This window comes from Stylophora pistillata, chromosome 2, assembly GCF_964205215.1.
Source record: "Stylophora pistillata chromosome 2, jaStyPist1.2, whole genome shotgun sequence".
In the NCBI taxonomy this organism is placed as follows: domain Eukaryota; kingdom Metazoa; phylum Cnidaria; class Anthozoa; order Scleractinia; family Pocilloporidae; genus Stylophora; species Stylophora pistillata.
In genome coordinates, this window is record NC_142520.1 from 37,664,878 (window position 1) to 37,692,792 (window position 27,915).

The following is a 27,915-nucleotide window of genomic DNA, read 5'->3' on the forward strand; positions in this document are numbered from 1 at the left end:
GTATAACTCTTCATGATTAATTAAAGACGACACCGCGTCCAAATTACAAAAGAAAAGAGAGTACATTTTCTTTGCGCCCAGGACACGCCATATTAGCTTACAAAACAATAAAGAAGAGCCGGGTTTTGAACACGAAAGACTGGGCCGAGTTTCTAAAAGCGCGATTACTGCAGAGTATAACTGCCAATCAGAGGGTCTCAAAGGGGTGATAGCTTTCACAGGTGACGGTTACGATTTGGGCCATTTTACAACCAACAGTTAATATCATTCTATTATTGTCACTAGAAGTCTTTTTTGCAGTTAATTTCTTTTTACGACGAACGTTTACAATTTGTCAATTTCTACGCCTATTGGCCGAATTGGTTAGCCGTTTTACGCTGAATCGGTTAGCCCCATTAAAGGTAGATATCTTAAAACTCCAACAATCCCTTAGGAAAAGCCACTTAGTGTCCTCGAGCATGAAAAACGCAAATGACTAAGGAGTCATCGACTTACCGGCAAGTTTGCATCTGGTTGCAATTGGTTAAAAGAAAAATCAAAGAAATTCTCGATCACTTAAGCTCACCATATGAAATTTCCTTTATGTCACCGGCGTTCACAGGCTGGCGATATTAAAAAACAGGTGCCACCTTCATTTAAATTGAAATTCATCTTTTTCAGCGGAGAAGTTCAATCGCTGATGTGTGAAGAAGAACAAGATACATCAAACATACAATTGATCTGCGCACAATTTACCTGAATAAGAGGTTTAGTGGCGAATAAATGTCAAAATGAATCCAATAAGTGATTGCCGTGGTTGTAAAAATTGGGGGCAGAGTCTCTCATATCTTCGTTGTGCTTTACAACGAGATTCTAACTTCACTAGCATAGAGCGAATTGCACCATCTCTTTTTGTCTCTTGGATTTACGTCCACGCATGCTCACTTCGAATTACTATCATAGACCATCATGATATTCAAGATTTTTACAAAGTGACGCTCTGTTATGAGGAAACTTGAACTTCTCTCTCTTTAGTCAATTCTCTTTCGAACCACTTCTTGAGGTGTCACGCAACGCCTCTGGGCGATGCGAGACATCTTGAGGAATGGCAGCGAAGAACCTAATCTCTTTTGAGCACGCGGTGTTGATTTTGTCGTTAAGTCGATTCGAGTGCCCCTATCCTATTCTATCTTACCCTGCTCCCCTGGGAGAAACACCAGCGTGGCTTCCGTAAAAAGAGTAGGTTTGTTTGGAGTACCACTTTTCCTATTTGATCCCTCCTGCTCCTTTGGGGCAAGCACTGCGTGAGAGCTCAAAATTATGTCTATATGCGCTGACCGTTTCCGCCTAGAGGAGGAGAAAACAATGGACATAAACTTTAATTTGCTTCCTATTACGGCTTTGTTCCTTATCAGCCCTGAAAAGAACATGGGCTGTAGTATTTTTACAGCTTCCTATTTATTTGGTAACAGATGTGTTTAAAAAGAATCAAATGCGGTTCAGCCCGGCGAAAAGAATAAAGGAAAATATAGTATTTTGATGTACTAGGCAGGCACACCAGTTTCCTCTTGTAAAAATTTTGTCTTTTGGCCCTCGATTGTCGTTTTTGTTTTTAATTTAAGGCGGAAGAATTATTTTTAAAACAGAATTTTGTTTTTAAATCGGTTGGTCAGTGCGCGTTTTTCTTTGAGGAGATCTAGACTTGGATCAAAAAATGTCATGCGACTTAAAAGAGATCGGTTTGTTTTTCTCCTTTGAAGTGCTTTGCGTGATGCAGAATGTGAGTAGACGTATGAATATTGTAAACGATCTCCAATCGTTTTTCGGCGAGGGTGGGTTCTGCATACATTGCCACTTAAAATGCCATACCCTTTTTCTGTTCAGTTGTAAGCGATTGTGACAGTCTCCGCTACGCCTGAGGGCAAATAATCCCACAGCGAAATTTAATTAATGACATAAATCAACCAATTCCTCAATCACAATTCCTCAACCATGGATTGGTGCTAACGAGTGCAACAAAACGCCAGTCAAATTGTAATGAACAATTTCCCACCACTGACGTGCTTTTAACCCGAAAGAAGCTAAAGACATTATGTTACCAATTTAATTTGGTAAAACTTTGCTTGACAACCTTCCTTCCAAAAGTTCTCCCATCGTAAAACAAATTGTCACCCATTTTTTTATCCTTTATTAAACGAAGGGATAAAGAGAGAGAAAGAGAGAGAGAGAGAGAGAGAGAGAGAGAGAGAGTCCGATTCGAGTGGGTATTTACTACATTGATTGCGTATTTGCTACCGTAGCAACTACCCACTGTGTATTTGCTACGGTAGCAAATACGCACTAGTGCGTATTTGCTACCATTGATGGGTATTGGCTACCATTAATGGGTATTTTCTACGGTAACAAATACTCAGTAGGTAGTTGAGTATTTGCAACGGTAGTAAATACTCAAATTAAATTCTAACTACTACCAAACTGCTCAATACCTGAAAAACACATCTACGTCATTTTATCGTATTTCTATTTTAAATAGATAGTTTGTCCTCTTCTCGGTGCCCCTGTGTCCATGTTAATTGTATACGTTCTACGTTTTAGTTCCTCTGAGAGTGTTCTATCCTCTACGGTTGTAAACGCACGATTTAACAATAAGCTTCTAGAAACATGAAAGTTTAATGAAAAGGTTGATAACGTGGAGATTTCAAAGCTATAACGCGGAGTCTTATTTTGCTCTGAAATGCTCTCCACTACACGAAAATACTCTTAACTGTTAAATAATGTCAACTAGAGGTTAATCCTTGGAAAAGGCGTGCGCGAGATGGTTTTGCACGAGTTGAGAAGTATCAAGTCGGGTTAAACGTTCCAACTTTCTTCGATAAGATTTGTTGATCTGACATTATTGGGGCGTTAAGCATCCATGCTTGTTCAACATTTTTTTTTGGACGAACGTTTCATAAGTTCTCAAACATTAGTCCTACAAAAAATGTTGGACAAGCATATATGCTAAATGCTTTAACATTATTGAGTCAATAAGTCTTCGATGACAATGTTGGAACGTTTAGCACGGGCCTCAGAAAAAGAATGAGGGTGCGAAAAGAACGAGCGAGTTTTCTGAAAAATTTTAACGAGTGAAATATTGAGAATCGTACAAGATTAGTTCGTGCCATAATAAACCGTCCGCATTGTCACCTCAAAGCGCAAAGGTGGTAGATGGTTGAAGTAAAATAAGCAAATAATTTGAAACGTGATCGTCAGATCGAAGAAATCGCAATGGAGATAAACGATTATTTCTCAAGAACAAAGACTTACAGTCACAGGTAGCGTCGCAACTAAAAAAATTCTTAAATATTTTCTAAGCAGTGCAATGCATTGTATGCTGAGCTGTTCACAACTATCAAATGTTACTCAACAGTGTGCCATACTGTACAGACTGCACTTACAGAACATCTGAACTGAGTAACAACACCGAACTGGGAAAAAACTCTTAAATATTACTATATAGGGCGCTACACTGTACTATTCAGTGTATTGTTGTTCGGTACAGTGAAGTACACTGCATAGTAAGATTAAATGTTACTATGCAGTCCTTTGCATTGTGCTCAAGAACACGACACTGAACTGTTGGAACTGCTAAATCTTACTGTGCAGTGGGCTGCACTGTACACTGAACTGTTGAAAACTGTTACATGGTACTATGCAGTAGGCTGCACTGTACATTTGACGCCAAAACTATGAGAACTGTTCTCGTATGAAAGTAGTTCTACTTTATGGATTCTTATTTTAGCGTTAACGAATATAAAAAAGAAAATCACTACGAGGTGGGTAACATGTGATTAGGCTGCAGAAAGTCAGGTATAAGTTTAAGATACATTTCGGCTCCTACTGAATTTGGATATAACGACGCTCCAATTTCAACTAAATAGCGCTCCACGGTTTTTGAAGTTGTTTTTTCAAGAAGATCGAGATATTGTTGTTCTTATCAGTAAAAGTTTGAAATTCTAGTCGGTTTTTAGTAAAATGATTTATTTAGTCGTTCTCGTTCATATATGTATAGTTGCAATATTCTATCGATTATGTTAAGAAATCATCTTTTCACAATGGTAAAGGAAATAGAAGTTCACAAAAAACGGGAAACACTATAAGTGAAAGGGATAAGAAGTATGATGATTACATGTAATAATATCTGACTAAGAGTTAAAGGACTGGAACTGTTTTCTTCAGATAATTTTAATTCTATTCTTAGATTTCAACTTGAATTTCGTTTCAAAATCAGTTGCGTTTAATCCCAATGATATATCAATCTAACGAATACATTGTTACTGGTTTTATTGTTGTTGTAGTCCTGTTTTTGTTGTTTCTCCCTAGCCCAGCTTGGGAATACCCTTACCTAGGAAGATAAATGCCCAATACCCATGTTGGTTGAAGACTGCGTTCGTTTGTTGGTATAACTAAGGGAATAGTTGGTGTTTATCATTTAAAAAGGGACGCTTCGATTACTATCAGCCTGTAAAATAAGCCCTAAAATACAAGCTTTCTACGTCTATCTTTTCTTAATACTTTATTGCTTAATGTATCTTAAAGGAAACAAGCTCGTTAGATAAGACTCTCTGTGGCCCTGTTTCTCTGCACTTGCTAAATGCTATCTAAAGTATAGTACGTAGCAAATAAAGACCATAAGGAAATGTAAAGAGTGAATGAATCAAGCATCAGGCGAAAAACAAGCAATTGTGAATGAAGCAGTACGTTATTATTAAGTGTTGCAGTCATACAGGAAAAAGAACTCATGAACTATATGTGTTCATCTGAAACTGGGTGTGTTGGAACCTAGGCTAAAGCCTGAAACTAAGCCCGCATTGGAACTGACTTACACGCGAGAATTTAAAACTGAACTAGGAGTACACTGCATACAAAACTAAGCTCACATTCTAACTGAGCAATATTCACATTTAAAACTGAACTAGGCATGGACTGATGAAGCTCATATGATATTAAAACTGGGTTATGCACACAAAAAACTAAGTTTGCATTGTAATTGAGTTGTAAGCTCATTTAAAACTTAACTTAATACACCCTAGAAACAAAATAAACTCACATTGTAATATATGATTTATGCAAGCAGTTAAAACTGAACTTGGTTGACACAGTAAACAAAACTAAGCCCACGTTGTAGCTAAGTTTTACACGCATTTAAAATTCAAATCAAGGGTATATTAAACACGTAATTTTTTAAGTACAGATTTTCTGAAGTAAGAAATTTGGAAAAAAATTAAACTTTACCATGGTCTACTTACTAAGGTTATAGGAAAGAATCGCCAACATCACCGAGCGGCTGTCCATGAACTAAGACTCACGGCTCAATCAACAATTTCAGTGACTCAATCGGCCATCCAAATTTATATATGTTTCAGTCAATTTCAAAACAGTTTAATTGGTTTCTTTCAACTTGTTACTAAACAGTAAAAAAATGAGCATGTTTGCGTCTACTTTCCCAGGTATCAGTGGTGAACGATACCCTAATATTATGATAGCTCGCCCAAACAGCGGCACATATATCCCTCGAATGGTTAAGTAAACCATTTAAATGTCGATTTCTTTTTCAGAGAAGAAAACTTGTCAGTATTATTTATGATTTCAATACAATTGTGCCACACAAAAAGGCCATGGAAATTTCCATGTAATAATCATTCACGTATACTTAACAGTATCAATCATTGTTAAACAAAATTGAAAGGGGTACAAGCAAATTTCCATGTAATAACCATTTATGCATAAAAAAAAATATTTTCAAACACTTTTGGCCAAAACAGGTCTATGGAATTTTCCATGTACATGTAATACTCGCGTACACAAAACAGTATCGAACATTCTTGATCAAAACAGGTACATAAAAATATTCATGTAATACTCATTTAAACGTAAAAAAAAAAAAAAAAAAATTGAACGCGTACATGGAAATTTCCATGTAATACCCATCTACGCGTAAAAAAATTAATTTCAAACACTTTTGGCCAAAACGGGTCCATGGAATTTTCCATGTACAGATAATACGTACTCGCGGATACAAAACAGTATCAAACATTCTTAATCAAAACAGGTACATAAAAATATCCATGTAATACTCATTTAACGTTAAAAAAAAAAATAACAATTTCAAACGTTCTTGGGCAAAAAGGGTACATAGAATTTTCCATGTAATACTTATTCACGTATACAAACAGTATCAATCATTCTAAGCCAATTTAAACAGGTAAAAGGACATTTCCATGAAATACTTTTACGATTTCATTGTGCCGGATAGTGCCTCACCAAAATGATCCATGGAAATTTCCATGTAATACTTATTATCCACGTATACAAACAGTATCAAACATTCCTGACCAAAGCGGGTACATGGAAATATCCGTGTAATACTCTTTCACACGCAAAAAACTATAATAATTTCAAACTTTCTTAGCCCAAAATGGGTGCATGGAGTTTTATAGGTAATACTGACTCATTTGCTAAAAATTTAGCGTCCGAAATACCTATTCAAAACAGGTTTATGGCAATTTCCATGTAATACTCAGTCAGATTTTCAAAATAGCGTCTGATTCGTGTCAAAAGCAGGTCCATGGAAATTTCCATGTCATACCCAATCACGAAGTAATTACAAAAATTTTACTCAATTATTATTCAAGTGTGTTCTTTGATAAAAGTGTCTCAATAGGGTAATGGTTTTTACAGCTAACGGCAAATTTCTTTCCGTTGCGTTCAAATGAAAACAAATCTCCCGCTAGACTTTTTTTAAGACAAACGGTCAAAATTTTTCAATCTTTTTGCCTTGCGGCGAAATTTGTTTGCTTTTTAACGGCTAACGGTTAACCTCATTGAAATGACTCTTGACTGATCTGTTCGAAACTTTCACTCAAACAATTTTTCCGGCGAAGGGATTATAAATCTACATTCAGTTCGATTGTCTTGCAAAGCAATTTCTCTACTCGTTGTTATCTTTGGACCCTGATCCCTCGCATGCTGAACGGCTCAGTGTGACAGCTTCTTTCCTAAAACCAGAAACAGGCTTCTCGTCATTATATACGGATAATAAGTTCACGTTCCTTTGAACCGACGGTTTCAGGCAGGAACTCACTGAAACATAAAAATAAGGGATAAACAAGTTATTACCTTTTGCAGCTATTGGCATTGTTTAAAGATGTTTTGACTGCAGGCTACTGCAAGTCAGCAATTTTGTCTCACTTCCATTAACCATTTTCGTAACTGTATTATGGCACAGAAAATAAAGGACTCAATGTCTGTAAAATGTGCAACTTTACTACATTTTGTTTGTATAATTGTGTCTTACCTAGAGTATACGAGTGTCCAAACTCTAATACAATCCCTCTTGGAGGCACGAAAAGCTTTATGATGTGCTGCATGAGGTCCAACTCATTCTCAGCCACAAACCAATTTGTGGCACTTTTCGATGGTGTGCCAACAATAGGTGGTTTGCAACCAATCTCTAGAGACACAGGTAACAATGGTGAAAGGAACAAATGGTGGTGGACGAACAAAAGAAGCTAATGAGATATCTATTGTTTACGTCCACCAACATGGCGGCCATGACGTAACGTGCAAACCACCTATAATGACACAATTTTTTTCGACGACATCTGTCAGTCCAGGGCCAGCTGTTTGAAAGATATTTAAGCATTCAGAGACTATCATGCCACACTGAGTCGTTTAATTTATCACTAAATTAAGACTTAACACTAAATGGAAATTGGAAATTTTCTAAACCAAATGACAAAAACAAAGAAAATGTTACCTTTAGCGGACATCCTACTCCAGGCAACATACAATGTGTAAGCCTTCCCTCCCGGGGTACATTCCTCCAGGGTTTGTGTAAGGGATTCATCTCTTTCTCTTACAACAATGATGTAGTGAGTCATCTTTAGCCTTGTGTTCAGGCCACATATCTGCCTTAAAGTAGACTTTAATTTTTCCTCACTCCAGTTCTGGAAAGTTGTCAAATTTGAAAAATTAAAAGCAGTCAACAATAGCCTCCTTTGCATGTAAGAATCTTTATAAGAGAATTTAAGAAAAAGAAAAAAAAAACAAGCGCTGAGCTTACTTTCTGTTTCTGTATAATGATTAGATCAGCACCATCAAAGGGAATTCCTTTCAGTGATACGGCAGAAACATTATGATCCTCAGAAGAAATTGCGCAATAAAATTGCCCATTGATGCGCGAAATTATAGAGCGATCTGAAAGAAAGAGGAAAAGAAGCCATATAAGTACAGTTTAAAGTGATAGCATTGATTGCTTTCGACGCAGAAACATTCTTCTGTGTCATTTCTAAGCTGTTGGTACGGTAATTAACCAAAAGTGACAAAATTTCCTAAATAACTTGCACCTATTATCGCCTTCTATTAGTTGTAGGAACTATACCGTTGTCTTCTTCTGCCACTTCAGCTTGAAGCGCTCTTTCGACGAGTGCCATGAATTCGGCACTTGCCTTCCCCTTTTTGACAGTGCTGATAAACGGCTGAAGGACATCGCGTCCAGTGAAATGGGGAAACCTTTAATGCCAAGAAAAGTAAAAAGCTGTAAGAGCACAATTACTCCTCTCCATAAAAATATTATGATAAAAAACTGTACTTGGCAATTTATCTTGTGGCTTTGAGCTTAGTGTTTTTGAACTATATCACTATTCTAAAACAAGGCCATTGTACAGAAAATGGATCATAAATTGATAGATGCATTTCAAAGTAAGAATTTTTTATCACAATGGACATGGACACATGAACAAAACTTTGTGTTTAAGTAAAAGTGTAATCAAAAGTGGTAATAATTTAGTTTCGAAGTTGTTAAACTGTTATATTGAATGAATACCTCTATTCAGCCTCCTTCCATGATCGACAGCCAGCTTTCTTTACGAATTCCGCCTTCAGAGCTGCTGTGTTTTTTACCTCTACTGCCCTTTCCTTTAACTCTGCAAACGACAGTTTACCATCCGCCAAATTCCCCAACAGCTCCGCTAGCTGGTCAGTGTCCAGTCCCCTCAGGCACTTGAACTTTGAGGCAACGATGTTGGGCTGTTGCACCGCTCCGGAAAGCAACTTTTTGGCCTGAGAGACGCTTCTCGTCTGGTCCTTTATTTCAAATTTCTCATATGCCAGAAACACGTGTTCTAAGGCGGAGAAGGCTGGCTCCTGGAATCCGCTAAGCAGATATATGAATTCAAGAGACTCCTACAAAAGAGTGCAGTGTTGGATGCTTTTTTTCATTTATTCCTTATCAATATGAGTTAATTAGTTTACCTTTGAGTTAATAACTGAACTGCAGTAGTTTCTCCATTCAGTTGTCTTCTGTCCCTTGAACTCATCTCTTAAAATTGAATGGCACAGCTTAACCTTAAAAAATATGACATAAATTATTCATTACACTTTAGCCATATCACTAATACTGGTTTTATTACAAATTGACGGACTACATTTGTATTTAGCGAGACAGCCCAAGAAAACAATTTTATTAAAATGGGACAACAACGTTAAAAAATTGTACCCAAGAAATATTACGAAGACAAAAAATAACCGCCTCCTGGTTAGCTCAATTGGTTAGAGCGCCGGATTGTGTTGTGCGGGAGGTCGAGGGTTCGAGCCCCGGCCGGACCAATACTCATGGTCTTAAAATAACTGAGGAGAATTTGCTACCTTTCTATAACATCAATGAAATGGTTAGATATTCTAGTCTTCTCGGATAAGGACGAATAAATGGAGGTCCCGTCTCCTGCAGGGTTAGGGGTAGGAGACGTTAATTTCCCACACACGAGATTACTGTGTGATGGATGTCCTCCCCTGGGGTGGGATGTGTGGGGGAAAAGGTGAGGTCGTTACATGGACTAAAGCGGCTGCCAGAGGCGCCTGATAATGCTGACGTCCGATCTCAACCTTAGTAACACTGTAGACCTTAGCAATTCAGCCTATGCTGCTATTAAGGTATCGAATCATTCACTTTCACCTTCACTTTCACCTTCACTTTCACTTTCTCTGCTTGTGTATCTAGACCGCACAAGAGGACTAGAACATACATGAAATGAGACAAATTTCTAGAAAGAACTTAGTACCTTTTCTTGAGAAGTCATTTCATGATGGAAGCGGTCCATCCGGTTGTGCTTGAACGCAAGTTTCAGCACGTCTTTTTTTGGCATTTCTATAAGATAATCCATAATTTCGTGATCAGGACTTAGAAGTGTTACAAAAGAGCGTGACGGAAAAATGTTGATATTGTGTTGCTTCATATTTCATAGCAAAATCTCCTGTGCGGAGATAAAGCTCTGGCTTACTAACCTGTAAACAAAATGACCTCCGTGTATTTATACTTGATATTCTCCGGATCTTCCGTTAGCATAGCCTGCATGGCCGCTCTTCGGTGGTTGCCACCGATCACCTCTAACTCGTATGAATCAAGCTTGTCCTCTTTGAATTCGTTTGGCCTTGAAACGCCTTTGATTATCGCCAACAATGGCTTTTGACCGAAAGGGACCTCATTATCCTTAAACTCAGTCACGAGGGATTTCACAAACACTTCATCGAGATCCCGAAGTGTGTAATCTTTCCTTGGGGCTTTTAAGCTCGATACTAGAACTTTTCGAGGCCCTGCACAAAAATGAGCTACTTTAGGAACCAATATACATAAAAATTCAGTAATGAACAATTTCGAATTCCCACCAAACGAAAGCTTTACAATAATCACTCACGCAAAGATATGGCGTAGCATTGCTGTGACGAATCCATTACTGGCTCATCTCCACTTTCGCTTGAAGATGTAGATGCACCGGATACAGATGAGACACTGGCGCTCACGTTTACGTTTGTCGACGTAGACGCCGTAATCGACAAGGTCTCAGCACCAAGAGAAAATTGTTCACTTGGTTGTGCCGAAATAGTGTTTGATTCATTCTCATCTCGCCGTTTTTTGGCTTGATTTTCCTCGCAGCCACTGGTAGAGAAACTACTCGCAGGTCGTTTGCCAGAACTTGACACGGGGAAGAATTCTACTTCAAGTAATTTTCTGACTTGTTCTCCAAATCTTGAAATGTCAGAAATTTCTCGGTACAACTGTTTATTGAGGTCGTCGGTGGGATTTAAGAACGTAACGTCCAGAAGAAGACTTTTTTCCGAGTTGTATTTTACCTAAGAAACAATGAATGCCTTGTGAAATATCATAAAACCATTTTACCTTATCTTTTAGGAAATACGTTGGTGCGAAAAGTAAATTCGATTGAAAATGCGGCATCGCCGGCTTAACCAAACACGTTTCGCGGAAACGAAGACCAGAAACGGAACTTTCTTGCGCTATTTTTGAAAAGTGTTGCACATTGATTGCTATTGTGCTCGCATTCCGAAACGCTTTAAATTTTTGTGGGAAATTTCATGTAAGCTAGCAGCTAAACTAAAATTATTTTATTTGATTACGGTATATAGGTAGTAAAAACTTAAGAGTGAATGGTCAGAGTAAGCTAAACGCCGAAAGAGGGAAATCCATTGCTATAGACAGGCCAAGTTTACTTAGTGCAAACCTTTTGGAAGCCAAATCAAATGCAGCTAATCTCAGACTCGAGAACATTTATTCTCCTCGATCTTATTTTTCTATTGCACGATAAAAAAGGATCTTCATCTCGTACAAACTCAACATGATCTTTCTCAGAGCAAATTCTCTTTTCTTGTAACTAAAGATTAAAATTTTCAGAATTCTCGAAACGAACTTACCTTGAGTTTCCTTAGATCTTCACTCGCGGGCTTCATGTGAACAACAGACCCAGGATCAGTGCCATCCTGCGCTAGAATGGGTGATTTATTGTGATGATGCAGCGTGCGTACCTCTCCGTTTTCTGCTTTCGTGAAATACCACTTTCTGCCGGAATAGTGCCGCTTTTCCCTTTTTCCATGTTTCGAGTAAGGTAGTGAGGACCCTCTACTACGTGTTGTTGCCATATCTTTTCACTAACTGAATTTGTTGAGCCTGGCTTGTCAAATAGCTGACCGGCATGAACCCTGAAGAATGTGCGACGACAATTTTGAGCCCGTATCGTTTGTTTATTGGTTAATATACACACCCTTTTCGAAATTCTTTTGTATGCCCGATGACGTAGGAGTTTTGAAATTTCCGACAGCCGAACCACGCTGTCGAAGAAATCGTTAGTTTTTTCAAACTGAAATAGTAATACATGAACGGCTATGGATATGGATTACTCTAGTTCGGTTGCAGAAGAGCCTCTGTCACTCTCGATTCTTTCAAGTTTCGCCGAAGAGCCTTTGGTAGAAACATCAGTAAGTGAAGAAAGCTTTGAGAGCGGAGCTACGAGAATAGAAGAGTCAGCCGTGGAAGTATTTCAACCTCTCTTATCAAGCACGCCTGCTAAACGGAAAAGGGAAGCCTCGATCGGGTACGAATCGTCAGACTCTTCAAGAGCTGAAACACCACTCTCGCCGGAGCACAGAGCTTCTAAAGAGCAAGAAGTAGAAACTTCTAGCAATGCAGGTTGTGAGGACGATAACGATGTGGTCCTTTCTGAAAATGAAAGCTTCAGCGGTAGCAAGGCGCGAAGCGGCAACTTTGAAGGTAACATTTCTAATCAACTCTTCCCTAACTTCAAAAACAGAACGTTTTTCTTTATGTTTGAGGATAGTAATTCTCAATTCAGAAACACTGTAGTTGATCTAGGCGGAAAAGTAGAGGAATTCTTTGATGTTCTCAAAGTAACAGATCTCGTTGTGAAAAGCCGGAAAACTGCTTGCCAGCTTGTACCGTCTGTACAATTCAATATCCATTCACGAGGCCAAAGAGCAGTTAAGAGCTCCTCCAGGTATTTTCCCTCCACTGTTTCATATGATGGTAAAATCGTGGACGTCGCTGAAAAAAACGACATATCAGTGTATTCCAAAAGGGAATTTTTCCGACTTATCCAAAGTGAAAAACGAGATAGGAACGAACTGACCTCAAAAACCCAACGCCGGAAACGCGCAAAAATTAGAGAACTGAAACCTCATTTTATCAAAGTTGAAGATCAGTCCAGGAGGTTTTGCCCCATTTTCAAAGAATTTGACAAGTTTCCGACTTTAGACGTAGAGGAAGACCGGGAATCCAAACAGGCTTTGGGCGGCGCACACAAAGCAAGTAAAAAGGCTTATTGTGGACATTGTGAAGAGCACGTACTAGATAGTGAGCTGGATTTGCACTGCAAAGGGGAGCGTCACAAATCCATAATACAGCAACCAGGATACTGGAACAATCTTGACGCCCTAATCTATAAACTACCATCTATTGGGAAATTAGAGGATCAATGAAAAAGGCATTTCGATGTATTTTGATAAATTTTTTGATGTTAACAAGAATTGTAACATGAAGAGCCGAGTTTACGTAATTTTTGTTATTCAGTTCTACTATGTACGGGGAAGGTGGAAGGAATGCCTGACCTGATAATATAACATATTTAAAGTTCTGATTTAAAAATATCTGTCAAAGATTCAAGTTGTCTGCAATTTAGAAAGTTCCATCATACCTTCTTAGTTGTCATCTTAACCAAATTATGCATGTGGTAATAATAAAAAAGGAGAAGTTGAAATTTCTTGCCTCGTGAACAAAGAGACACGTTTAATTTCTGCCGTAGGGAAAGTTCGTAAAGTGAGAAAACCTGGAGGTTGCGATCGCGAGAAGTGCCATGCTGCTTCTTTGAAAGAAGGTGAGGCTAGGCTAGGCTCTAACCAAAGAAGTGATAATTGTGATAATTAGATAAGGAAGTATCACGAACTTCCCAATGACATATCGTCACACATTCCTGAGTGTCGTTTACTAGAGAAACTGGGTTCGAAATACAGAGTGGACGTAAACACCAAAACAGCCAACAGCGTAACGACTTAAAAAAAAAAAAAAAACCAACCAATCCGCCATTATTTCGTTGCTGGCTATGCCATATAGAGCAGAACAAGTGGGGAAGGGTAAACGTTTTGGTAGAGAGAGGAAACTTGGGTGATTTGTTTCCGCCGTTCGCTGTTTTGTCGTTTGCGATCGACAGTCATTTACTGCAAAATTAAGGCACGAAGGCGATTACTCGGCCTGGTTCTTAGACGATCCAAGAGCGCGCTCGTGATTTTGACGGATATTTGAGCAATTGGATTCAGAGATATTCATCATTCTGTGGGTTTCTTTATATTTATAGCAACAAAATCTGGATGTTGTGCTGAGAAATGCTTGGAAGTCATGGATCTTGCAGAGATGTGCATGATACGTACGAATCTTCAGGGCAATAACTCGCTGCAAAAAAGGCAGATCGTACTTGATTGGCTATGGATGCATGCCAAACCAAATAAAAGGTACAGTACATCTTATGTTTTCCTTTAGTTTCGCCAACAAGTTTCTTCTCGTAGATTGTCTAAATCATTAATAAGACTAAATTAGATAAAACGTATTTGTAACCATCTCTTTATATCGTGATTCCTCATGTTTGTTTCCTTATAGTGACCTTCAAAGCATCCCTTATTATCTTAGTGGATACAAAGTATGCAGTACAGCATACCGCGTGGTTTTTGGACTAAGCGCAGCAGCTTTAAGTGAAACGTTTCGCAATTTTCACGCTGGTGTGAGAGTTTTGCAAAAATCAAGGAGCAAGAACTTAAGTCACAAGAGACTCATGGCCGAAACTTGGATGGAAGCATTCTTCAAAAGGGTAATGAATGCTCTGATCAACGCAATGCCTTAAGATTGATTGCTTCTTCATTGAACCATGGTACATAGACAGACCTGGCATTAAGGTGGCTAATTAAGTCCTATGCGTCTCCACTCTCCACTTCTTAAAAAAGAAGAAGAAAAAAAACAGAATACGACAATAAAACGAACTTCGTTTGGCATTTTGTTTAGATGTGAGCCTGTCTTAATGCAAACTTCTAGAAGTATCCCTCGCAATATATTGCACTGATTACTTTGAACTCCTCAGTGCACTCAGCCATAGTTTAACAGAAATCCTAGTAACCTGAACTGATTTGTTTGTGTGCTATAAATCTTTACAACGACAACTTTACAACAACTTCTTGTTTCACATAGATTGGCGATAAGATGCCTGACACGGGAGCATTGCATCTAATTTAGTCTTATTAATGATTTAGACAATCTACGAGAAGAAACTTGTTGGCGAAACTAAAGGAAAACATAAGATGTACTGTACCTTTTATTTGGTTTGGCATGCATCCATAGCCAATCAAGTACGATCTGCCTTTTTTGCAGCGAGTTATTGCCCTGAAGATTCGTACGTATCATGCACATCTCTGCAATTAGATAAAACGTATTTGTAACCATCTCTTTATATCGTGATTCCTCATGACTGCAAAATAACAATACATTACATCAAAGCAATATCTCTAAAGGTTCAGATAATTGATTCCTTGTGACATTTCAATTTTCAGCACAAAGAAACTGTTGTTTACTGCAGGTAAACCGATTTACAAGATGTGATTACTGCACAGTATTGGGTGAGGAAAAGAGAAAAGCTCAAGATAAAGATGTGCGGAAATACTTGGACAAGCTTTTTGATTTCCACAATGATCTTCAAATGTAAGTGCTAAATTAATTTCAGTGAGACACATTGCTTGTGTTTTTAAATGTTAACTGTTTCCTGAAATATCTGTAATGAAACATTTTTTTTTTTTGTAGGAAAGAGAGAAAAGTGTATTACCACCACAGGGACAAAGCTAAAAAGTATCCACAAAAATATGCATGTATTGCACAAGATGGTATGGATCAGGCAAAACTTCTCCTTCCACGATTAGTAGTTATTGCACATGCATATGCTAATGCAAGAAAACTCCGGACCCATTTGACTGGTGTGTTAAACCATGGGAGGCAGCCTAAAGGTTATTTTGACCTATTTCAATATCCCCATGATGCAAATCTCACCATTAACATATTACTCCTGGAATTGCAAAGCATGGGAGAAGACTTGCCTGATACCTTGTACCTTCAAATGGACAACTGTTGGAGAGAGAATAAAAATCAGTTTGTTCTCAACTTTTTAGCCCTTCTTGTGAAGCTTGACATTTTTGTTAAGGTATGTTGTACCCGCTGCTCATAAGGAAATGAAGTTTGAAAAGTGATACACTTAAATGAAATATAGTTTATCCTAATAGTTTGTATTTAATGATTTGCAACAATCTACTGACACTATGGGGTGGGGATGGCAGTGATCATGAACAAAAATTCCCTCAAATCCAATTTTTGTCTTTACAGGTAAAACTAAATTTCTTAATGGTTGGTCACACTCATGAAGCTGTTGACGAGATGTTTAACAAGTAAGAATCTGAGAATTTCATTTTCATTTAATTAAGTTGAGAGGGAAACTTAATCTTTGAGAATAGTTACATTGCAAAATCATCTTGTTAATGCTGCCGAATACTTAGTCAAAGTTTCACTGCTGGGATGATACTTATAATTGCCAGCTTCAAAACTCTAATTTTGCACATATGTTGTTGTTAACTGATAGTCATATTAAATTGTGTCTTACAGGCTTTCTGAATTTCTGGTAAAGAAGGACACAAGAACTTTTAAAGGTACTGTTAGGAAGAATGCAATCAGTGAACTTTTAGCTTGGAAAATGACTGTTAGGAATTTATCTTTTATAATTTGACCACCTGCCATATTTGACATGTATACCTGATATGTAAGCTGGTGTTATCCAATTAACAAACAAAATGAAAAGAATCAAAATATCTGCAGAAGAGTAGATTGGTATAATTATTGAGTCATGGCCATGTTTATACAATTATATTTTAAGCCTTCAATTGATTTATGTTTATCCTCTCCTGACAGTATAATATGGATGGATACAATATCTTAAAATGTTTTCTCTGGTTAATTGGTAGAGCTTATGACCTCCTTTGAGAGTTGTTACACCCCAACTCCAAAGGCTGTAGAGGTTGAACATGTTTTTGCTGTAAAGGAGTGGATGTCGCCCTTTTCAACTGTGCTCCACAACATCTCAAATCCTCATGCTTTTAAATTTACAAAAGCTCCTTCAGGAAAAGTCGTTATGCAGTACAAGAACTGGGGGAGTGACAAAAAGGAAAACTGGAAACCAGTAGACCCTGATCCAGAACAGTGGTTAACTATAGTGAAAGTGAGTGAAAATATCTGATGTACATTATGGAGCCGGAATAAATAAAAACAAAAAATCCCAACAATACTTTCGAGTGATAATTATACTCTGTTTATACACTGAAGATAATACCTGTTTTGCTCAGCTGGAGTATGATTATCTTACATTTTAACTCTTAGCATTATGCTTGACCAATAATAATAATAGTAATAATAATAATAATAATATTAGTAACAATGACAAGTGCTATTAGAAAAATGGCAAACTGATCTCTGTTACAGCTTGATGGTATTATTGTAATGAAGTTACTAATTAGAAGCTTATTTATTGTTTAGGTCTGATCTCATTCTCTAGTCTCATTCATGTCCTTCAAATATGAAATTTCCGGGATAAGTGTTTTTGCTACAGTTTTTTTAATGATTGAATTTTTATTATTTATGTCAGGCTGATGCAGAAATAAGTGTAGATGTCCCACCAGATTATGTTGCTCCAGATACAGAGAAGCTTGAGCTTCAGCGGCTCAGATCAGACATTGAAAAATATTTCAGATCAAGATTGTTTCTGGAACAACATAAAAAAGATTGGGCATCACTACTTGACCCTGAAAATACCAGATGGCATCCGCCAGAAAGGACAGTTGCTTGGCCATTGAAAGAAATCATTGCAAACAAGGAAAGAGTTAAAGAAAGACAAAAACAATTGGAGGCTGCTGGGAATAGTGTGGGTTTTTTGGGGCAAAAACCTGAAGGTGTCCCTGAGGATGTGGATGATATGGTCAGAACTCAAGTTGCTCCTGTGCGAGAGGTGATTTATGCTCAAAATTAAGACATACAATGTGTGCTCAACTCAATTTAGCCTCCTACTCATGCAAACTTGTAGCTATTTTAAGTTGGCCAAAGCCTTTTGGTGTACGTGCCCACCAAACCTTTCCATCATGTGTTTTATTCCGATGCTGACTCAGCCACAGCTGAATTTTCCTTTAGGTGACCACACACACACACACGCACACACACACACACACGCACAAGCACACACACTAAAATGCCTGTCAATTATGGCTTTCACAATTGACTCAATTTATTACAATTTCAGGTGTACAGTGGAGCTTATAGGAGGCAGAGAGCTGTTGTCACCGAGGTAGATAACTTTGAAGGAGTTCTGCCAGGTTGCATTGTTGCGGTTAATCTTGAGGGAAACTACAAACCTCCCCATTTGGCAAAGGTAAAGGAAGTCACTAACTCTTCGTTCACTGTGGAGTGGCTAAAAGGTACTTACAAAGGAAAGTGGGTATCATGGCCTGGATGGACTTCCAGCGAAATTCCTAAAGAAAGTATAATCTATTTTGACATCGAATTAGACGAGAATGATAAACTAAGAAAGGAGTCTGTCCAGTACTTAAGAAGGAGATACAAAGAGTTAAAAAAAGGTGAAATGCATGATTGAGTATGCATGTATATCTAGGTTCTTTAATTGATCCAGAAGTACATGGATATTCCCATAGATCTTCCATCAACATGGTAAAATTTAAGATGTTCAGCTATAATCAATCTAAACATGTACATCGAAATTTCCATAGACCTCCCATTTACATGGTATAATGCAAGATGTACAGCTATAATTGATCTAAACATGTGCATGGAAATTTCCATAGACCTTCCATTAAAATGGTATAATGTAAGATGTTCAGCTATAACTGATCTAGACATGTGCATGGAAATTTCCATAAACCTTCCATTAACATGGTATAATGTGAGATGTTCAGCTATTAATGATCTAGACGTATGCATGGAAATTTCCATAGACCTTCCATTAAAATGGTATAATGTAACATGTTCAGCTATAATTGATCTAGACATGTGCATGGAAATTTCCATAGACCTTCCATTAACATGGTATAATGTAAGATGTTCAGCTATTAATGATCTAGACATATGCATGGAAATTTCCATAGACCTTCCATTAAAACGGTATAATGTAACATGTTCAGCTATAATTGATCTAGACATGTGCATGGAAATTTCCATAGACCTTCCATTAACATGGTATATAATGTAAGATGTTCAGCTTTAATTGATCTAGACATGTGCATGGAAATTTCCATAGACCTTCCATTAAAATGGTATAATGTAAGATGAAATTTCCCTAGACCTACCATTAAAATGGTATAATGTAAGATGTTCAGCTATAATTGATCTAGACATGTGCATGGAAATTTCCGAAGACCATCCATTAACATGGTATATAATGTAAGATGTTCAGCTTTGATTGATCTAGACATGTGCATGGAAATTTTCATAGACCTTCCATTAAAATGGTATAATGTAAGATAAAATTTCCATAGACCTTCCATTAAAATGGTATAATGTAAGATGTTCAGCTACAATTTATCTAGACATGTGCATGGAAATTTCCATAGACCTTCCATTAAGACGGTATATAATGTAAGATGTTCAGCTTTAATTGATCTAGACATGTGCATGGAAATTTCCATAGACCTTCCATTAAAATGGTATAATGTAAGATAAAATTTACATAGACCTTCCATTAACATGGTATAATGTAAGATGTTCAGCTATAATCGATCTAGACATGTGCATGGAAGTTTCCATAGACCTTCCATTAAAATGGTATGATGTAAGATGTTCAGCTACAATTTATCTAGACATGTGCATGGAAATTTCCATAGACCTTCCATTAACATGGTATAATGTAAGATGTTCAGCTATAATCGATCTAGACATGTGCATGGAAATTTTCATAGACCTTCCATTAACATGGTATAATGTAAGATGTTCAGCTATAATCGATCTAGACATGTGCATGGAAATTTCCATAGACCTTCCATTAACATGGTATAATGTAAGATATTCAGCTATTATTGATCTAGACGTATGCATGGAAATTTCCATAGACCTTCCATTAACATGGTATAATGTAAGAATAATGTTCAGCTATAATTGATATAGACATGTGAATGGAAATTTCCATAGACCTTCCATTAATTAACATGGTATATAATGTAACATGTTCAGCTTTAATTGGTCGAGACATGTGCATGGAAATTTCCATAGATCTTCCATTAAAATGGTATAATGTAAGATGAAATTTCCATAGACCTTCCATTAACATGGTATAATGCAAGATGTTCAGCTATAATCGATCTAGACATGTGCATGGAAATTTCCATAGACCTTCCATAAAATGGTATAATGTAACATGTTCAGCTATAATTGATCTAGACATGTGCATGGAAATTTCCATAGACCTTCCGTTAAAATGGTATAATGTAAGATGAAATTTCCATAGACCTTCCAATAACACAGCAAAATTTAAGATGCACCGTTATAATTGACCCTGACATGTCTATGGAAATTTCCATAGATCTTCCATTGACACGGTAAATTCAGTAACGTTATAATCGATCCTGAAATGTGCATGGAAATTTCAAGAGATTTGCTTATTAAGTGTCCTGGTATAATGTAACATGCATATGATTTTTAAAGTCCCTTTGGATTATCATCTCTATGGTAATGTCTGCATATACATTTGTAAAAAAGATTCTTAGAAAAATCGCTTTCAGATATGCCATATCCTACTTGGTATATCTAAAGCACGTATGTATAAATTTCAGTAAATACTGAGTTCTCAAAAGAAAGTCTGTTTTTGTTGTAAAAGTTGTAATCAATTCAACTGTGGAGTGGCTTTTATAGACTATTAAACTTTTTTTCTTCCACATAGTCGAGTGTCCTGGTAAGAAAGATACATTGTAGAGTACATGTTACCCAACATATACTGAAGTGGCAAAGAAGCATCTCTTTGACTGTGATTTTTACCAAATTTTCTTTACTTCAGAAAATCTGCACTTAAAAAATTACGTGTTATTAGAAACAACACTAAGTTTACATTATAACAGAGTAATGCCTACCTTTGAAACTGAACAAGGCGTATACCAGAATGACTTAGATCCCGACGTATCTTAGTAATGTGTGCAATTAACACTGAACTTAGCGCACATTGGAAGTAAAACTAAGCTTGCATTGTTAGAGAGTTATGTGTGTATTTTAAACTGGACTAGGCGCATACTGGATACAAAAACTAGCTCACACTGTAACAGAGTTATGCACGCATTAAAAACTGATCACAATAGAGAGAAAAGTAAACTTATATTGTAACAAAGCTATGCGTACCGCTTAAAACTCAACTAAACTAAGCATAAACTAGACAGAATACCAAGCTCACATTGTAAGTGAGGTACGAGTCCATCTAAAGCTACATCACACATAGACTGGAAATAGGCTAAAGTCACAATGTGAGTTATTTTCGCGCATATAGAACGGAACAAGGCTTTTACAGAAATGCAACTAAACTTGTATGAATAGAGTCGTACGGGCATTTAAAACTGAACTAAGTTTAAACATGAATGAAAACTAAGATTACATTGTAACAAAGCTTTGCGCGATTTAAAACTCAATTAGTTGATATAAGTTAACGTTCGGCCTACACTAGAAAAAAGAATAAGGTTCACATTCCAACAGAGTTATAAATACAGTAAAAGCAAAACAAGGGTAACACTGGAAAAAATTTTGTCCCTTTCAGATTTGAATAAGGATTGATTGCTGATGCCTGTTATGCTATCTAAAGTAACACTTGAAGGAAATTTTTCACACCACAATAAGCGCTCGTAATCGTTCAAACTACCTCTGTAAAGTGCAGCGTTTATAAGATTAAGATGCTATCATGATTTAACTAATATAAACATAACAAAATCCTTTCCACAACACTTTTAATTGCTTAATATTTCAGCCATTTGGAAACGAAACTATTTCTTACAAAAATGCGCGTGTACGCTTTTTTAAATTGAAAAATACAGAGGGATAGATTGTTCTCAAGCAATACCCAAATAGTTCCTTAAAACTTAATCTTTTACCAAAGAAAATGTTTCTCTGGAGCAAAAGAAGTAGAAATGGGTATTTGCTACATAAAGTGGGTACTTGCTACGTTAAATGGTTATTTGCTACGGAGTGGTTTTTGTGCAATAAAATATTTTAATTGTGACATATAATTGAAAAACAGGTTTAACATGTTTTCTTTCACAAGCGCAGAACTTTCCTTCCATAAAAACGAATTTAAAGTAAAATATAATGATTTTATAAAGAAAAAAGATAATTGACCTTCTCAAAAAATCTGACTTGTTAAGTCAAAATGATACTATATGTGGGAACGCAGTTTTGTTCTAAAATTAAGATGGTGTAGAAAGTAAAATATTCCGGATCCCAAAGGGGTTTTACGGCAATAAAAAAGAACTTGAAGACCTTTAAAGACGTCCGTCAAAATTTTTTATTTTCGTGATTTTTTCGATATGTGTACCAAAGATTGAGTATTTGCTACATTGGTCGTGTTTAGATTGATATACTGACTAAAATTTCGTATTGGTCGGTAACTTTGAATAGAAGTATTCTAAGTGAAAAATAGACTGATATATTCCACTGTAAAAACGGGAAAATATTGGAAAATTTTATATCAAAAAAAGAAGAGGAGAAAAGGTAGCAGATACTCAGCTTTGAATCTGGAGAGAGAGAGAGAGAGAGAGCGTTTTCCTCATAGAAGCTCAGTCTAAAGCCTAGCGAGATGAAATAATAATCATTGAGCTTACTTTTCAAGCAGTTTCTGCTCACCACAGGCATAGAAAATGATCGGGTAACAGTGTGGAGAATTGGAATGTTAATCTAGAGGTTAAAATTGAACTCGACAGGCCGCGCTTTAAGGCAAGATTCTTGTTTCTATTTATCCATATTTACACTATGGGTATGGAAATTTAGAATTCTAAAATATGGATTTTTAATGGCTCAATATCCCGTGTGTTGACTTTTGATGTCAACGTGACAGAAAGGAAGTTAATCTGCACTTTTGTCAACAAGCGATTCGAATGTCAGTATTACATTTCGCGATCGTACGTGTCTCGGCTGGTTTTCAAAACATGTTGGAGCGTTACAAGTCGGTTCAATCCTAACAGCGTTTTATTATGTTTCAAAAACAAGATCGCCCTTCTGTTGGTGATGTGCCCAGCTGTTTATCCAAGTTTGCTTTTCCAGTATCGTTCGTATGTTTATTGATCTGTACTACCGCCTTGGTTCGTGTTGAGATCATAAACCAGCGAGTTCATAATGTTGAAGATGTTATGGCGGAAGTGGGGCGAATACATGGATCCATGAGGGATTCTACCGAAGCAGCAGGTACTCAACCTTCTGAAAGCACTGGTTTTGTCGGGAACTTTGCTGGCAATATTGCTCAGGAGAGTAGAGATATGACCGAAGGTAGTATGCTTTCTCTCGTCAACTTATAACTTAGTAAAGGACCCTCGCTTCGACAACGATACGAAATACAATTTTCCTGGCGAACTCTTTTCGATCCCCTGAATTTTGCCGAGGCTTACTTTGGTGAAGAAATTGGGAGTCACAATGGTACTTAAAGTGGCTAATGAATTTGTCTATTTTAGTAACTACATAAACTCATTTCTGAGGGGTCGATAGCGAAAAAGTAATAGGGGTCACCGTTGTAAAAGCTCAAGAGAGCAATCATATGAGTAACATTATGCAATTGATCATTCAAAGATATCCCTTTTTCCCTAACTTGGATTAATATATTTGATGTATTGTTGGCCAGATAAACCCTTCAGGAATATGAAGGGTCCATCGTTGAATGACTAAAACAACAGTGCGACGTCTGCTGTTTATCATAATAACAGCACAAAAAGGTCTTGGATAGCTAAACGTTTTGAAACGTGAGGAATGGGTGTGGGGGGGGGGGGGTGGGGGGTGGAAAAACGTGAAGTACTCTTGCGTGCCACAAGGAAAGGTTGAGCTTAATTTAGGTTCTCGTTTAAACGAGGCGATCGTACACGTAAAAGCGAGGAAAAGAAAATCAGTGTTTGCTCGAGAATATGGCAGCCTCCTTTCATTATTTTCCTGCACAAATTTTCAGCGACGGAAAGCTTAGTAAGAACCTGGTAACCGTCATTTAGACGAATCTGGTTTGGAGCCAAAGGTTGTATAAATAAACCACTGTTGAGATTATTGTCTGGTAAGGAGATTTAAAAGTGTTACCGCTTTAATTTTCAAACACTTTTTGAAAAAAAAAAACTATTTCCAGTTAACGCCAGAAGCCGTCGCCATTTCAAGTTACCTGAGAAAGGAGCCAACCCTGGTAAAGTTACGATAGAGGTGGTTAGAAGTGAGATAAACAAGACCATGAATTCATGGTCACCACGATCATTTTGTTCGCCCAAAGAACAAATTTGCGTACAGGGGCCACCAGGATTGCAAGGACCAAAAGGATCACGGGGAAGGAGAGGTCCGCGTGGATCTACAGGAAGGAAAGGGTCACGCGGTTTTAGAGGAGAACCAGGGCCTTCCGGAAAGCAAGGAAATATCGGACCACCAGGTCAAAAGGGTGCACAGGGTATCACAGGGGTTCCGGGTCCCAGGGGCCCACCCGGAGCTAAGGGAGAACCTGGGGAACCTATCTCTCTCCCTGTAGTTGTTGTTTCTCCAATGAAGCAAACACTCAGAGAAAATCAAAGTGCAGTGTTCCAATGTTCGGTAAGTGGAAATCCTCAACCGACTATGACGTGGGTGGGGACAAATGGCACTCATCTCCAAAGTAATTCTCACCTTGGCGCTCGGGGTGGGAGATTAGAATTCCATCACGTGACTCTTAGCGACGCTGGAAATTACACTTGCGTTGGAAGAAATGTTCTTGGTTCCGAGAGTCAGTCTGCGAAGCTAATCGTTGAAAGTAGGAATGGGCATGCAGAAGAAACTGGGCGTGAATTTATTTCATCATCTGTTTTTTACTATTCTTTAATATCAATTATTTAAATCAACTCCATTTAGCCAAACCACATGTTCAACTTGCTTCAGGTCCCACTCAGGCAAGGGTGGGACAAAACATTACGCTACCTAAATGTCACGTGACCGGCTTTCCAAAACCAATCGTGTCGTGGAAAAGATTGACCGGTGCCTTGGCTCAAAAGAGGGCAGATTACCATCAGCAGGATTTGACAGTGGTTGATGTGGAAAGAAAGGACACTGGAGCGTACGAATGCAGAGCCAGAAACCATCTTGGAGAAGGTTCCGCAGTTACGACCTTGTTTGTTTGGTCGGCACCAAAATTTGTCTCAAAGCCACCCGACATGCTCACCAATGGGGTTGGTGGGTCAGTGTCTCTGAACTGTTCTGCCACAGGGGAGACTGTTCCTCTCGTCTCTTGGAAGCGAGCAAGGGGGGCCTGGGACGAAAAGAGAATGAAAGTAGACAAAGGAACCCTAACTATTTCCGTTCTGAGAGAGTCAGACTCAGGAATTTATGTGTGTGAAGCCAGAAGTCCGCAATTTACAATCGAGGCAAGAACATCGCTGAAGGTGAAAGGTTGGTTGAACAGTGTGATTGTTTGTTTTTTGTTTGCATCCATGTTCGATACAAACTTTCTGGCCGTATCACACGATTATGATCACTTCTCCGTCTGTAAAGGTCGGAACTTAATAAACATTTTATTTTCGGTTATGCACTGAATTTTGGCCAAAACAATGAAATTTTTTTAACTGCCTCTTAAACGAAGCCTTCTTAACTAAGTAACGACTAAGAACTCAGTAACTGGAATAACTTTTCCCACAGGAGTCTGATTAACGTATTTGTTAAAACACTGTATCCTTTTTACCCTAATTACCGAGATCTCAGCGTTACGACCTCGAGCCGAATAGTTTCCCGTCCGGCCCTCCCATTACGTCAGTAAGTACATATTACGTCATTTTCTTATAGCTCTCCTTTCGTTTACGCCTGATGGCCGCAAAGGGAGACTCGGTATCATTCAGAAATTCACCGTTACAAGAACAGCTAAATATCTCATCAAAGCCTTTGGTGCTCGGGGAGGGACACATTCTTACAATTATGGATACAGACCAGGAACTTATTACGGCGGTTATGGTGCAGCGATAGAGGGGACATTTCGACTGACCAAAGGTACTGTTCTAATTATTATTGTGGGGCAGAGAGGAGGAGATTCAGTGGAGGTGAAAGGTGGCCAAAGCACGACCATGACAGCAGCTGAGCTCGGACTGTCTGTCGAAGACAACGCTGGCACTGGGGGAGGGGGAGGAAGTTTTGTTTATACCACAAATGATTTGCTGTTTTTAGCTGCTGGAGGAGGAGGAGGCGCGTCTGGTGGATATCATGGTGTGGATGGTCAGGCAGGAACAAGTGGAACCAGTAGTGAGGGGAACGATCCATCACATGCAAAGAAGGGTGGTACCAAGGGTCAGCCAGGAGAATGTAACAATGATGACGCTAGTTACCATGGGGGAGTGGGTGCGGGCTGGAATGGCCAAAGTTGTTCCAGAAAAGGATCTGAGCACGGAGAGGGAGGTGGGTCGCGTGCTCAAGGCTGGATAGGAGGTCAAGCAGGAGCTATGAACAGTGGAAGTAACGGCGGACCAGCACCAGGAGCAGTAGGAGGGTTTGGTGGTGGTGGAGGAGGAGCGGAGGATAACGGCGCATCGGGTGGAGGTGGAGGGTACTCTGGAGGAGGCAGCGGTATCAAAGATAAACAAGCCGAAGGGGGAGGTGGTTCGTATTGCGCCGGGGAAAATTGCCATGGTGTATCTGGAGGCAACGTGGAAGAAGACGGCTTGGTGCAAATTATAGAACAATGAAAGAGCTTCCTTCAATTGTTCTTCATGAAAGCAAGGATTGAGCGATATTACTTACGGATTAGATAACGTTATTTTGAAGCGATTGGGTCTCTTTCATAACTTCTTCGCGAAGAAGTTTTAACATAAACAGATAAAAGCAAATCAAGATATGTATGCCCTTTTTTTTTGTTGTTGATTAGTCTATTACTTCTAAAAGCGATTATAACATAACCAAAGTAAAGCGCGCGCTCTGATTGGTCAATTTAGCGTCCCCCATTTGCCCATGGGTGTACGCTGCTGACGTGAGCAAATGCAAAGACTATTTTTCCGCGCGCGCTTGTTTTTTCTGGTTACGTAAGATTTGTTAAATAAAAGGGAACTCTTTGGCTACAATGTGTTAATGTTATGTTATAAAACAAATGGTAAACACCACAGCGTACACTATAGAGTTATGGATGCACTTGGGAGGTTTGCTAAGCACTCAAGAAGCTAGAGTCGCTCTCGGCTATCGCCTCTTACGCTTCTTTCGTGCTTAGCAACCTCCCGCATGCATCCATAACTCAATAGTGTACGCTGTGGTGTTTACCATTTGTTAATTAAGATATAATCCTTTATTCTCCTATTTCAAGGTATGAAGGTATCGATATCACAAGGGGAAAGCCTACTTCTCCCTCTCCCCCTCCCCCGTGCGTACCAGCGCGCGGGCCCGATAATAGCTCAAATCCATCTGCCGAATGTAATCTAGACACACGTAAATTGACTCTACTTATAGCAGCCACAAGGGAAATTATGAATCACAATTTGGGCAAGTTGTAGGAGAGCCTCAATGGGGTGATGGCTTTCAGGTACGGCTAATGGTTAAATACGGATACCGGTTAATTTCTTTTCATTAGTATTAAAAAAAACATATATCTATATATATATATATATATAGGATAAATGTTTGAAAAGAAAATTTGCCCTGAGCGAGATATATATATTTATTAAAAGTTGGATCATTGGATAATGCAATTCAAGACTTTTCATTGGCTTAGCCATTATGGTATATGAGCCAATATACCACAAACTACGATATGTTAAGCGTACGCATAAGCTTAAAATTGAAAGGGAGCTAAAAAATGTAATAAAATT

General features: G+C 38.2%; 3 protein-coding genes and 1 pseudogene across 5 annotated transcripts in view; 3 read left to right on the forward strand and 1 right to left on the reverse strand.

Moving 5' to 3' along the window:
• LOC148739348 (uncharacterized) overlaps positions 1 to 27,915 on the forward strand; it is a 158,837-nt gene that overhangs the window by 15,812 nt on the left and 115,110 nt on the right. The window lies entirely within an intron of this gene.
• On the reverse strand, positions 6,626 to 11,966 carry LOC148739350 (uncharacterized; annotated as a pseudogene).
• Positions 13,136 to 20,836, forward strand: LOC148739351 (uncharacterized). 3 transcript variants are annotated; one of them, XM_088751163.1, is made up of 10 exons: positions 13,136 to 13,697; positions 14,175 to 14,328; positions 14,474 to 14,681; positions 15,441 to 15,562; positions 15,662 to 16,055; positions 16,235 to 16,296; positions 16,511 to 16,554; positions 16,867 to 17,120; positions 17,544 to 17,903; positions 18,192 to 20,836. In XM_088751163.1, the coding sequence occupies exons 2-10, from the start codon at positions 14,216 to 14,218 to the stop codon at positions 18,540 to 18,542; spliced, it is 1,908 nt and encodes a 635-aa protein (XP_088607289.1). In that variant the 5' UTR covers positions 13,136 to 13,697; positions 14,175 to 14,215; the 3' UTR covers positions 18,543 to 20,836. The 3 variants fall into 3 exon arrangements, with proteins under 3 accessions (XP_088607289.1, XP_088607288.1, XP_088607290.1); XM_088751162.1 differs by lacking the exon at positions 13,136 to 13,697 and having other exon boundaries at positions 13,771 to 14,328; XM_088751164.1 differs by lacking the exon at positions 13,136 to 13,697 and having other exon boundaries at positions 13,772 to 14,328; positions 17,014 to 17,120.
• LOC148739352 (uncharacterized) lies at positions 23,072 to 27,231 on the forward strand. Its single transcript, XM_088751267.1, has 4 exons — positions 23,072 to 23,413; positions 24,249 to 24,893; positions 24,992 to 25,525; positions 25,916 to 27,231. Exons 1-4 carry the CDS (start codon positions 23,122 to 23,124, stop codon positions 26,803 to 26,805), a joined length of 2,361 nt encoding a protein of 786 aa, XP_088607393.1. The 5' UTR covers positions 23,072 to 23,121; the 3' UTR covers positions 26,806 to 27,231.

Coding starts and splice junctions, on each gene's coding strand:
- LOC148739351 (XM_088751163.1), top strand. CDS start 14,216: ATGGATCTTGCAGAGATGTGCATGATACGTACGAATCTTCAGGGCAAT. Junction 14,682..15,440: donor TGGAAGCATTCTTCAAAAGG/GTAATGAATGCT, acceptor TGTTTACTGCAG/GTAAACCGATTTACAAGATG. Junction 17,904..18,191: donor AAGTTGCTCCTGTGCGAGAG/GTGATTTATGCT, acceptor TTACAATTTCAG/GTGTACAGTGGAGCTTATAG.
- LOC148739352 (XM_088751267.1), top strand. CDS start 23,122: ATGTTTCAAAAACAAGATCGCCCTTCTGTTGGTGATGTGCCCAGCTGT. Junction 23,414..24,248: donor GAGTAGAGATATGACCGAAG/GTAGTATGCTTT, acceptor AACTATTTCCAG/TTAACGCCAGAAGCCGTCGC. Junction 25,526..25,915: donor AACATCGCTGAAGGTGAAAG/GTTGGTTGAACA, acceptor ATTTTCTTATAG/CTCTCCTTTCGTTTACGCCT.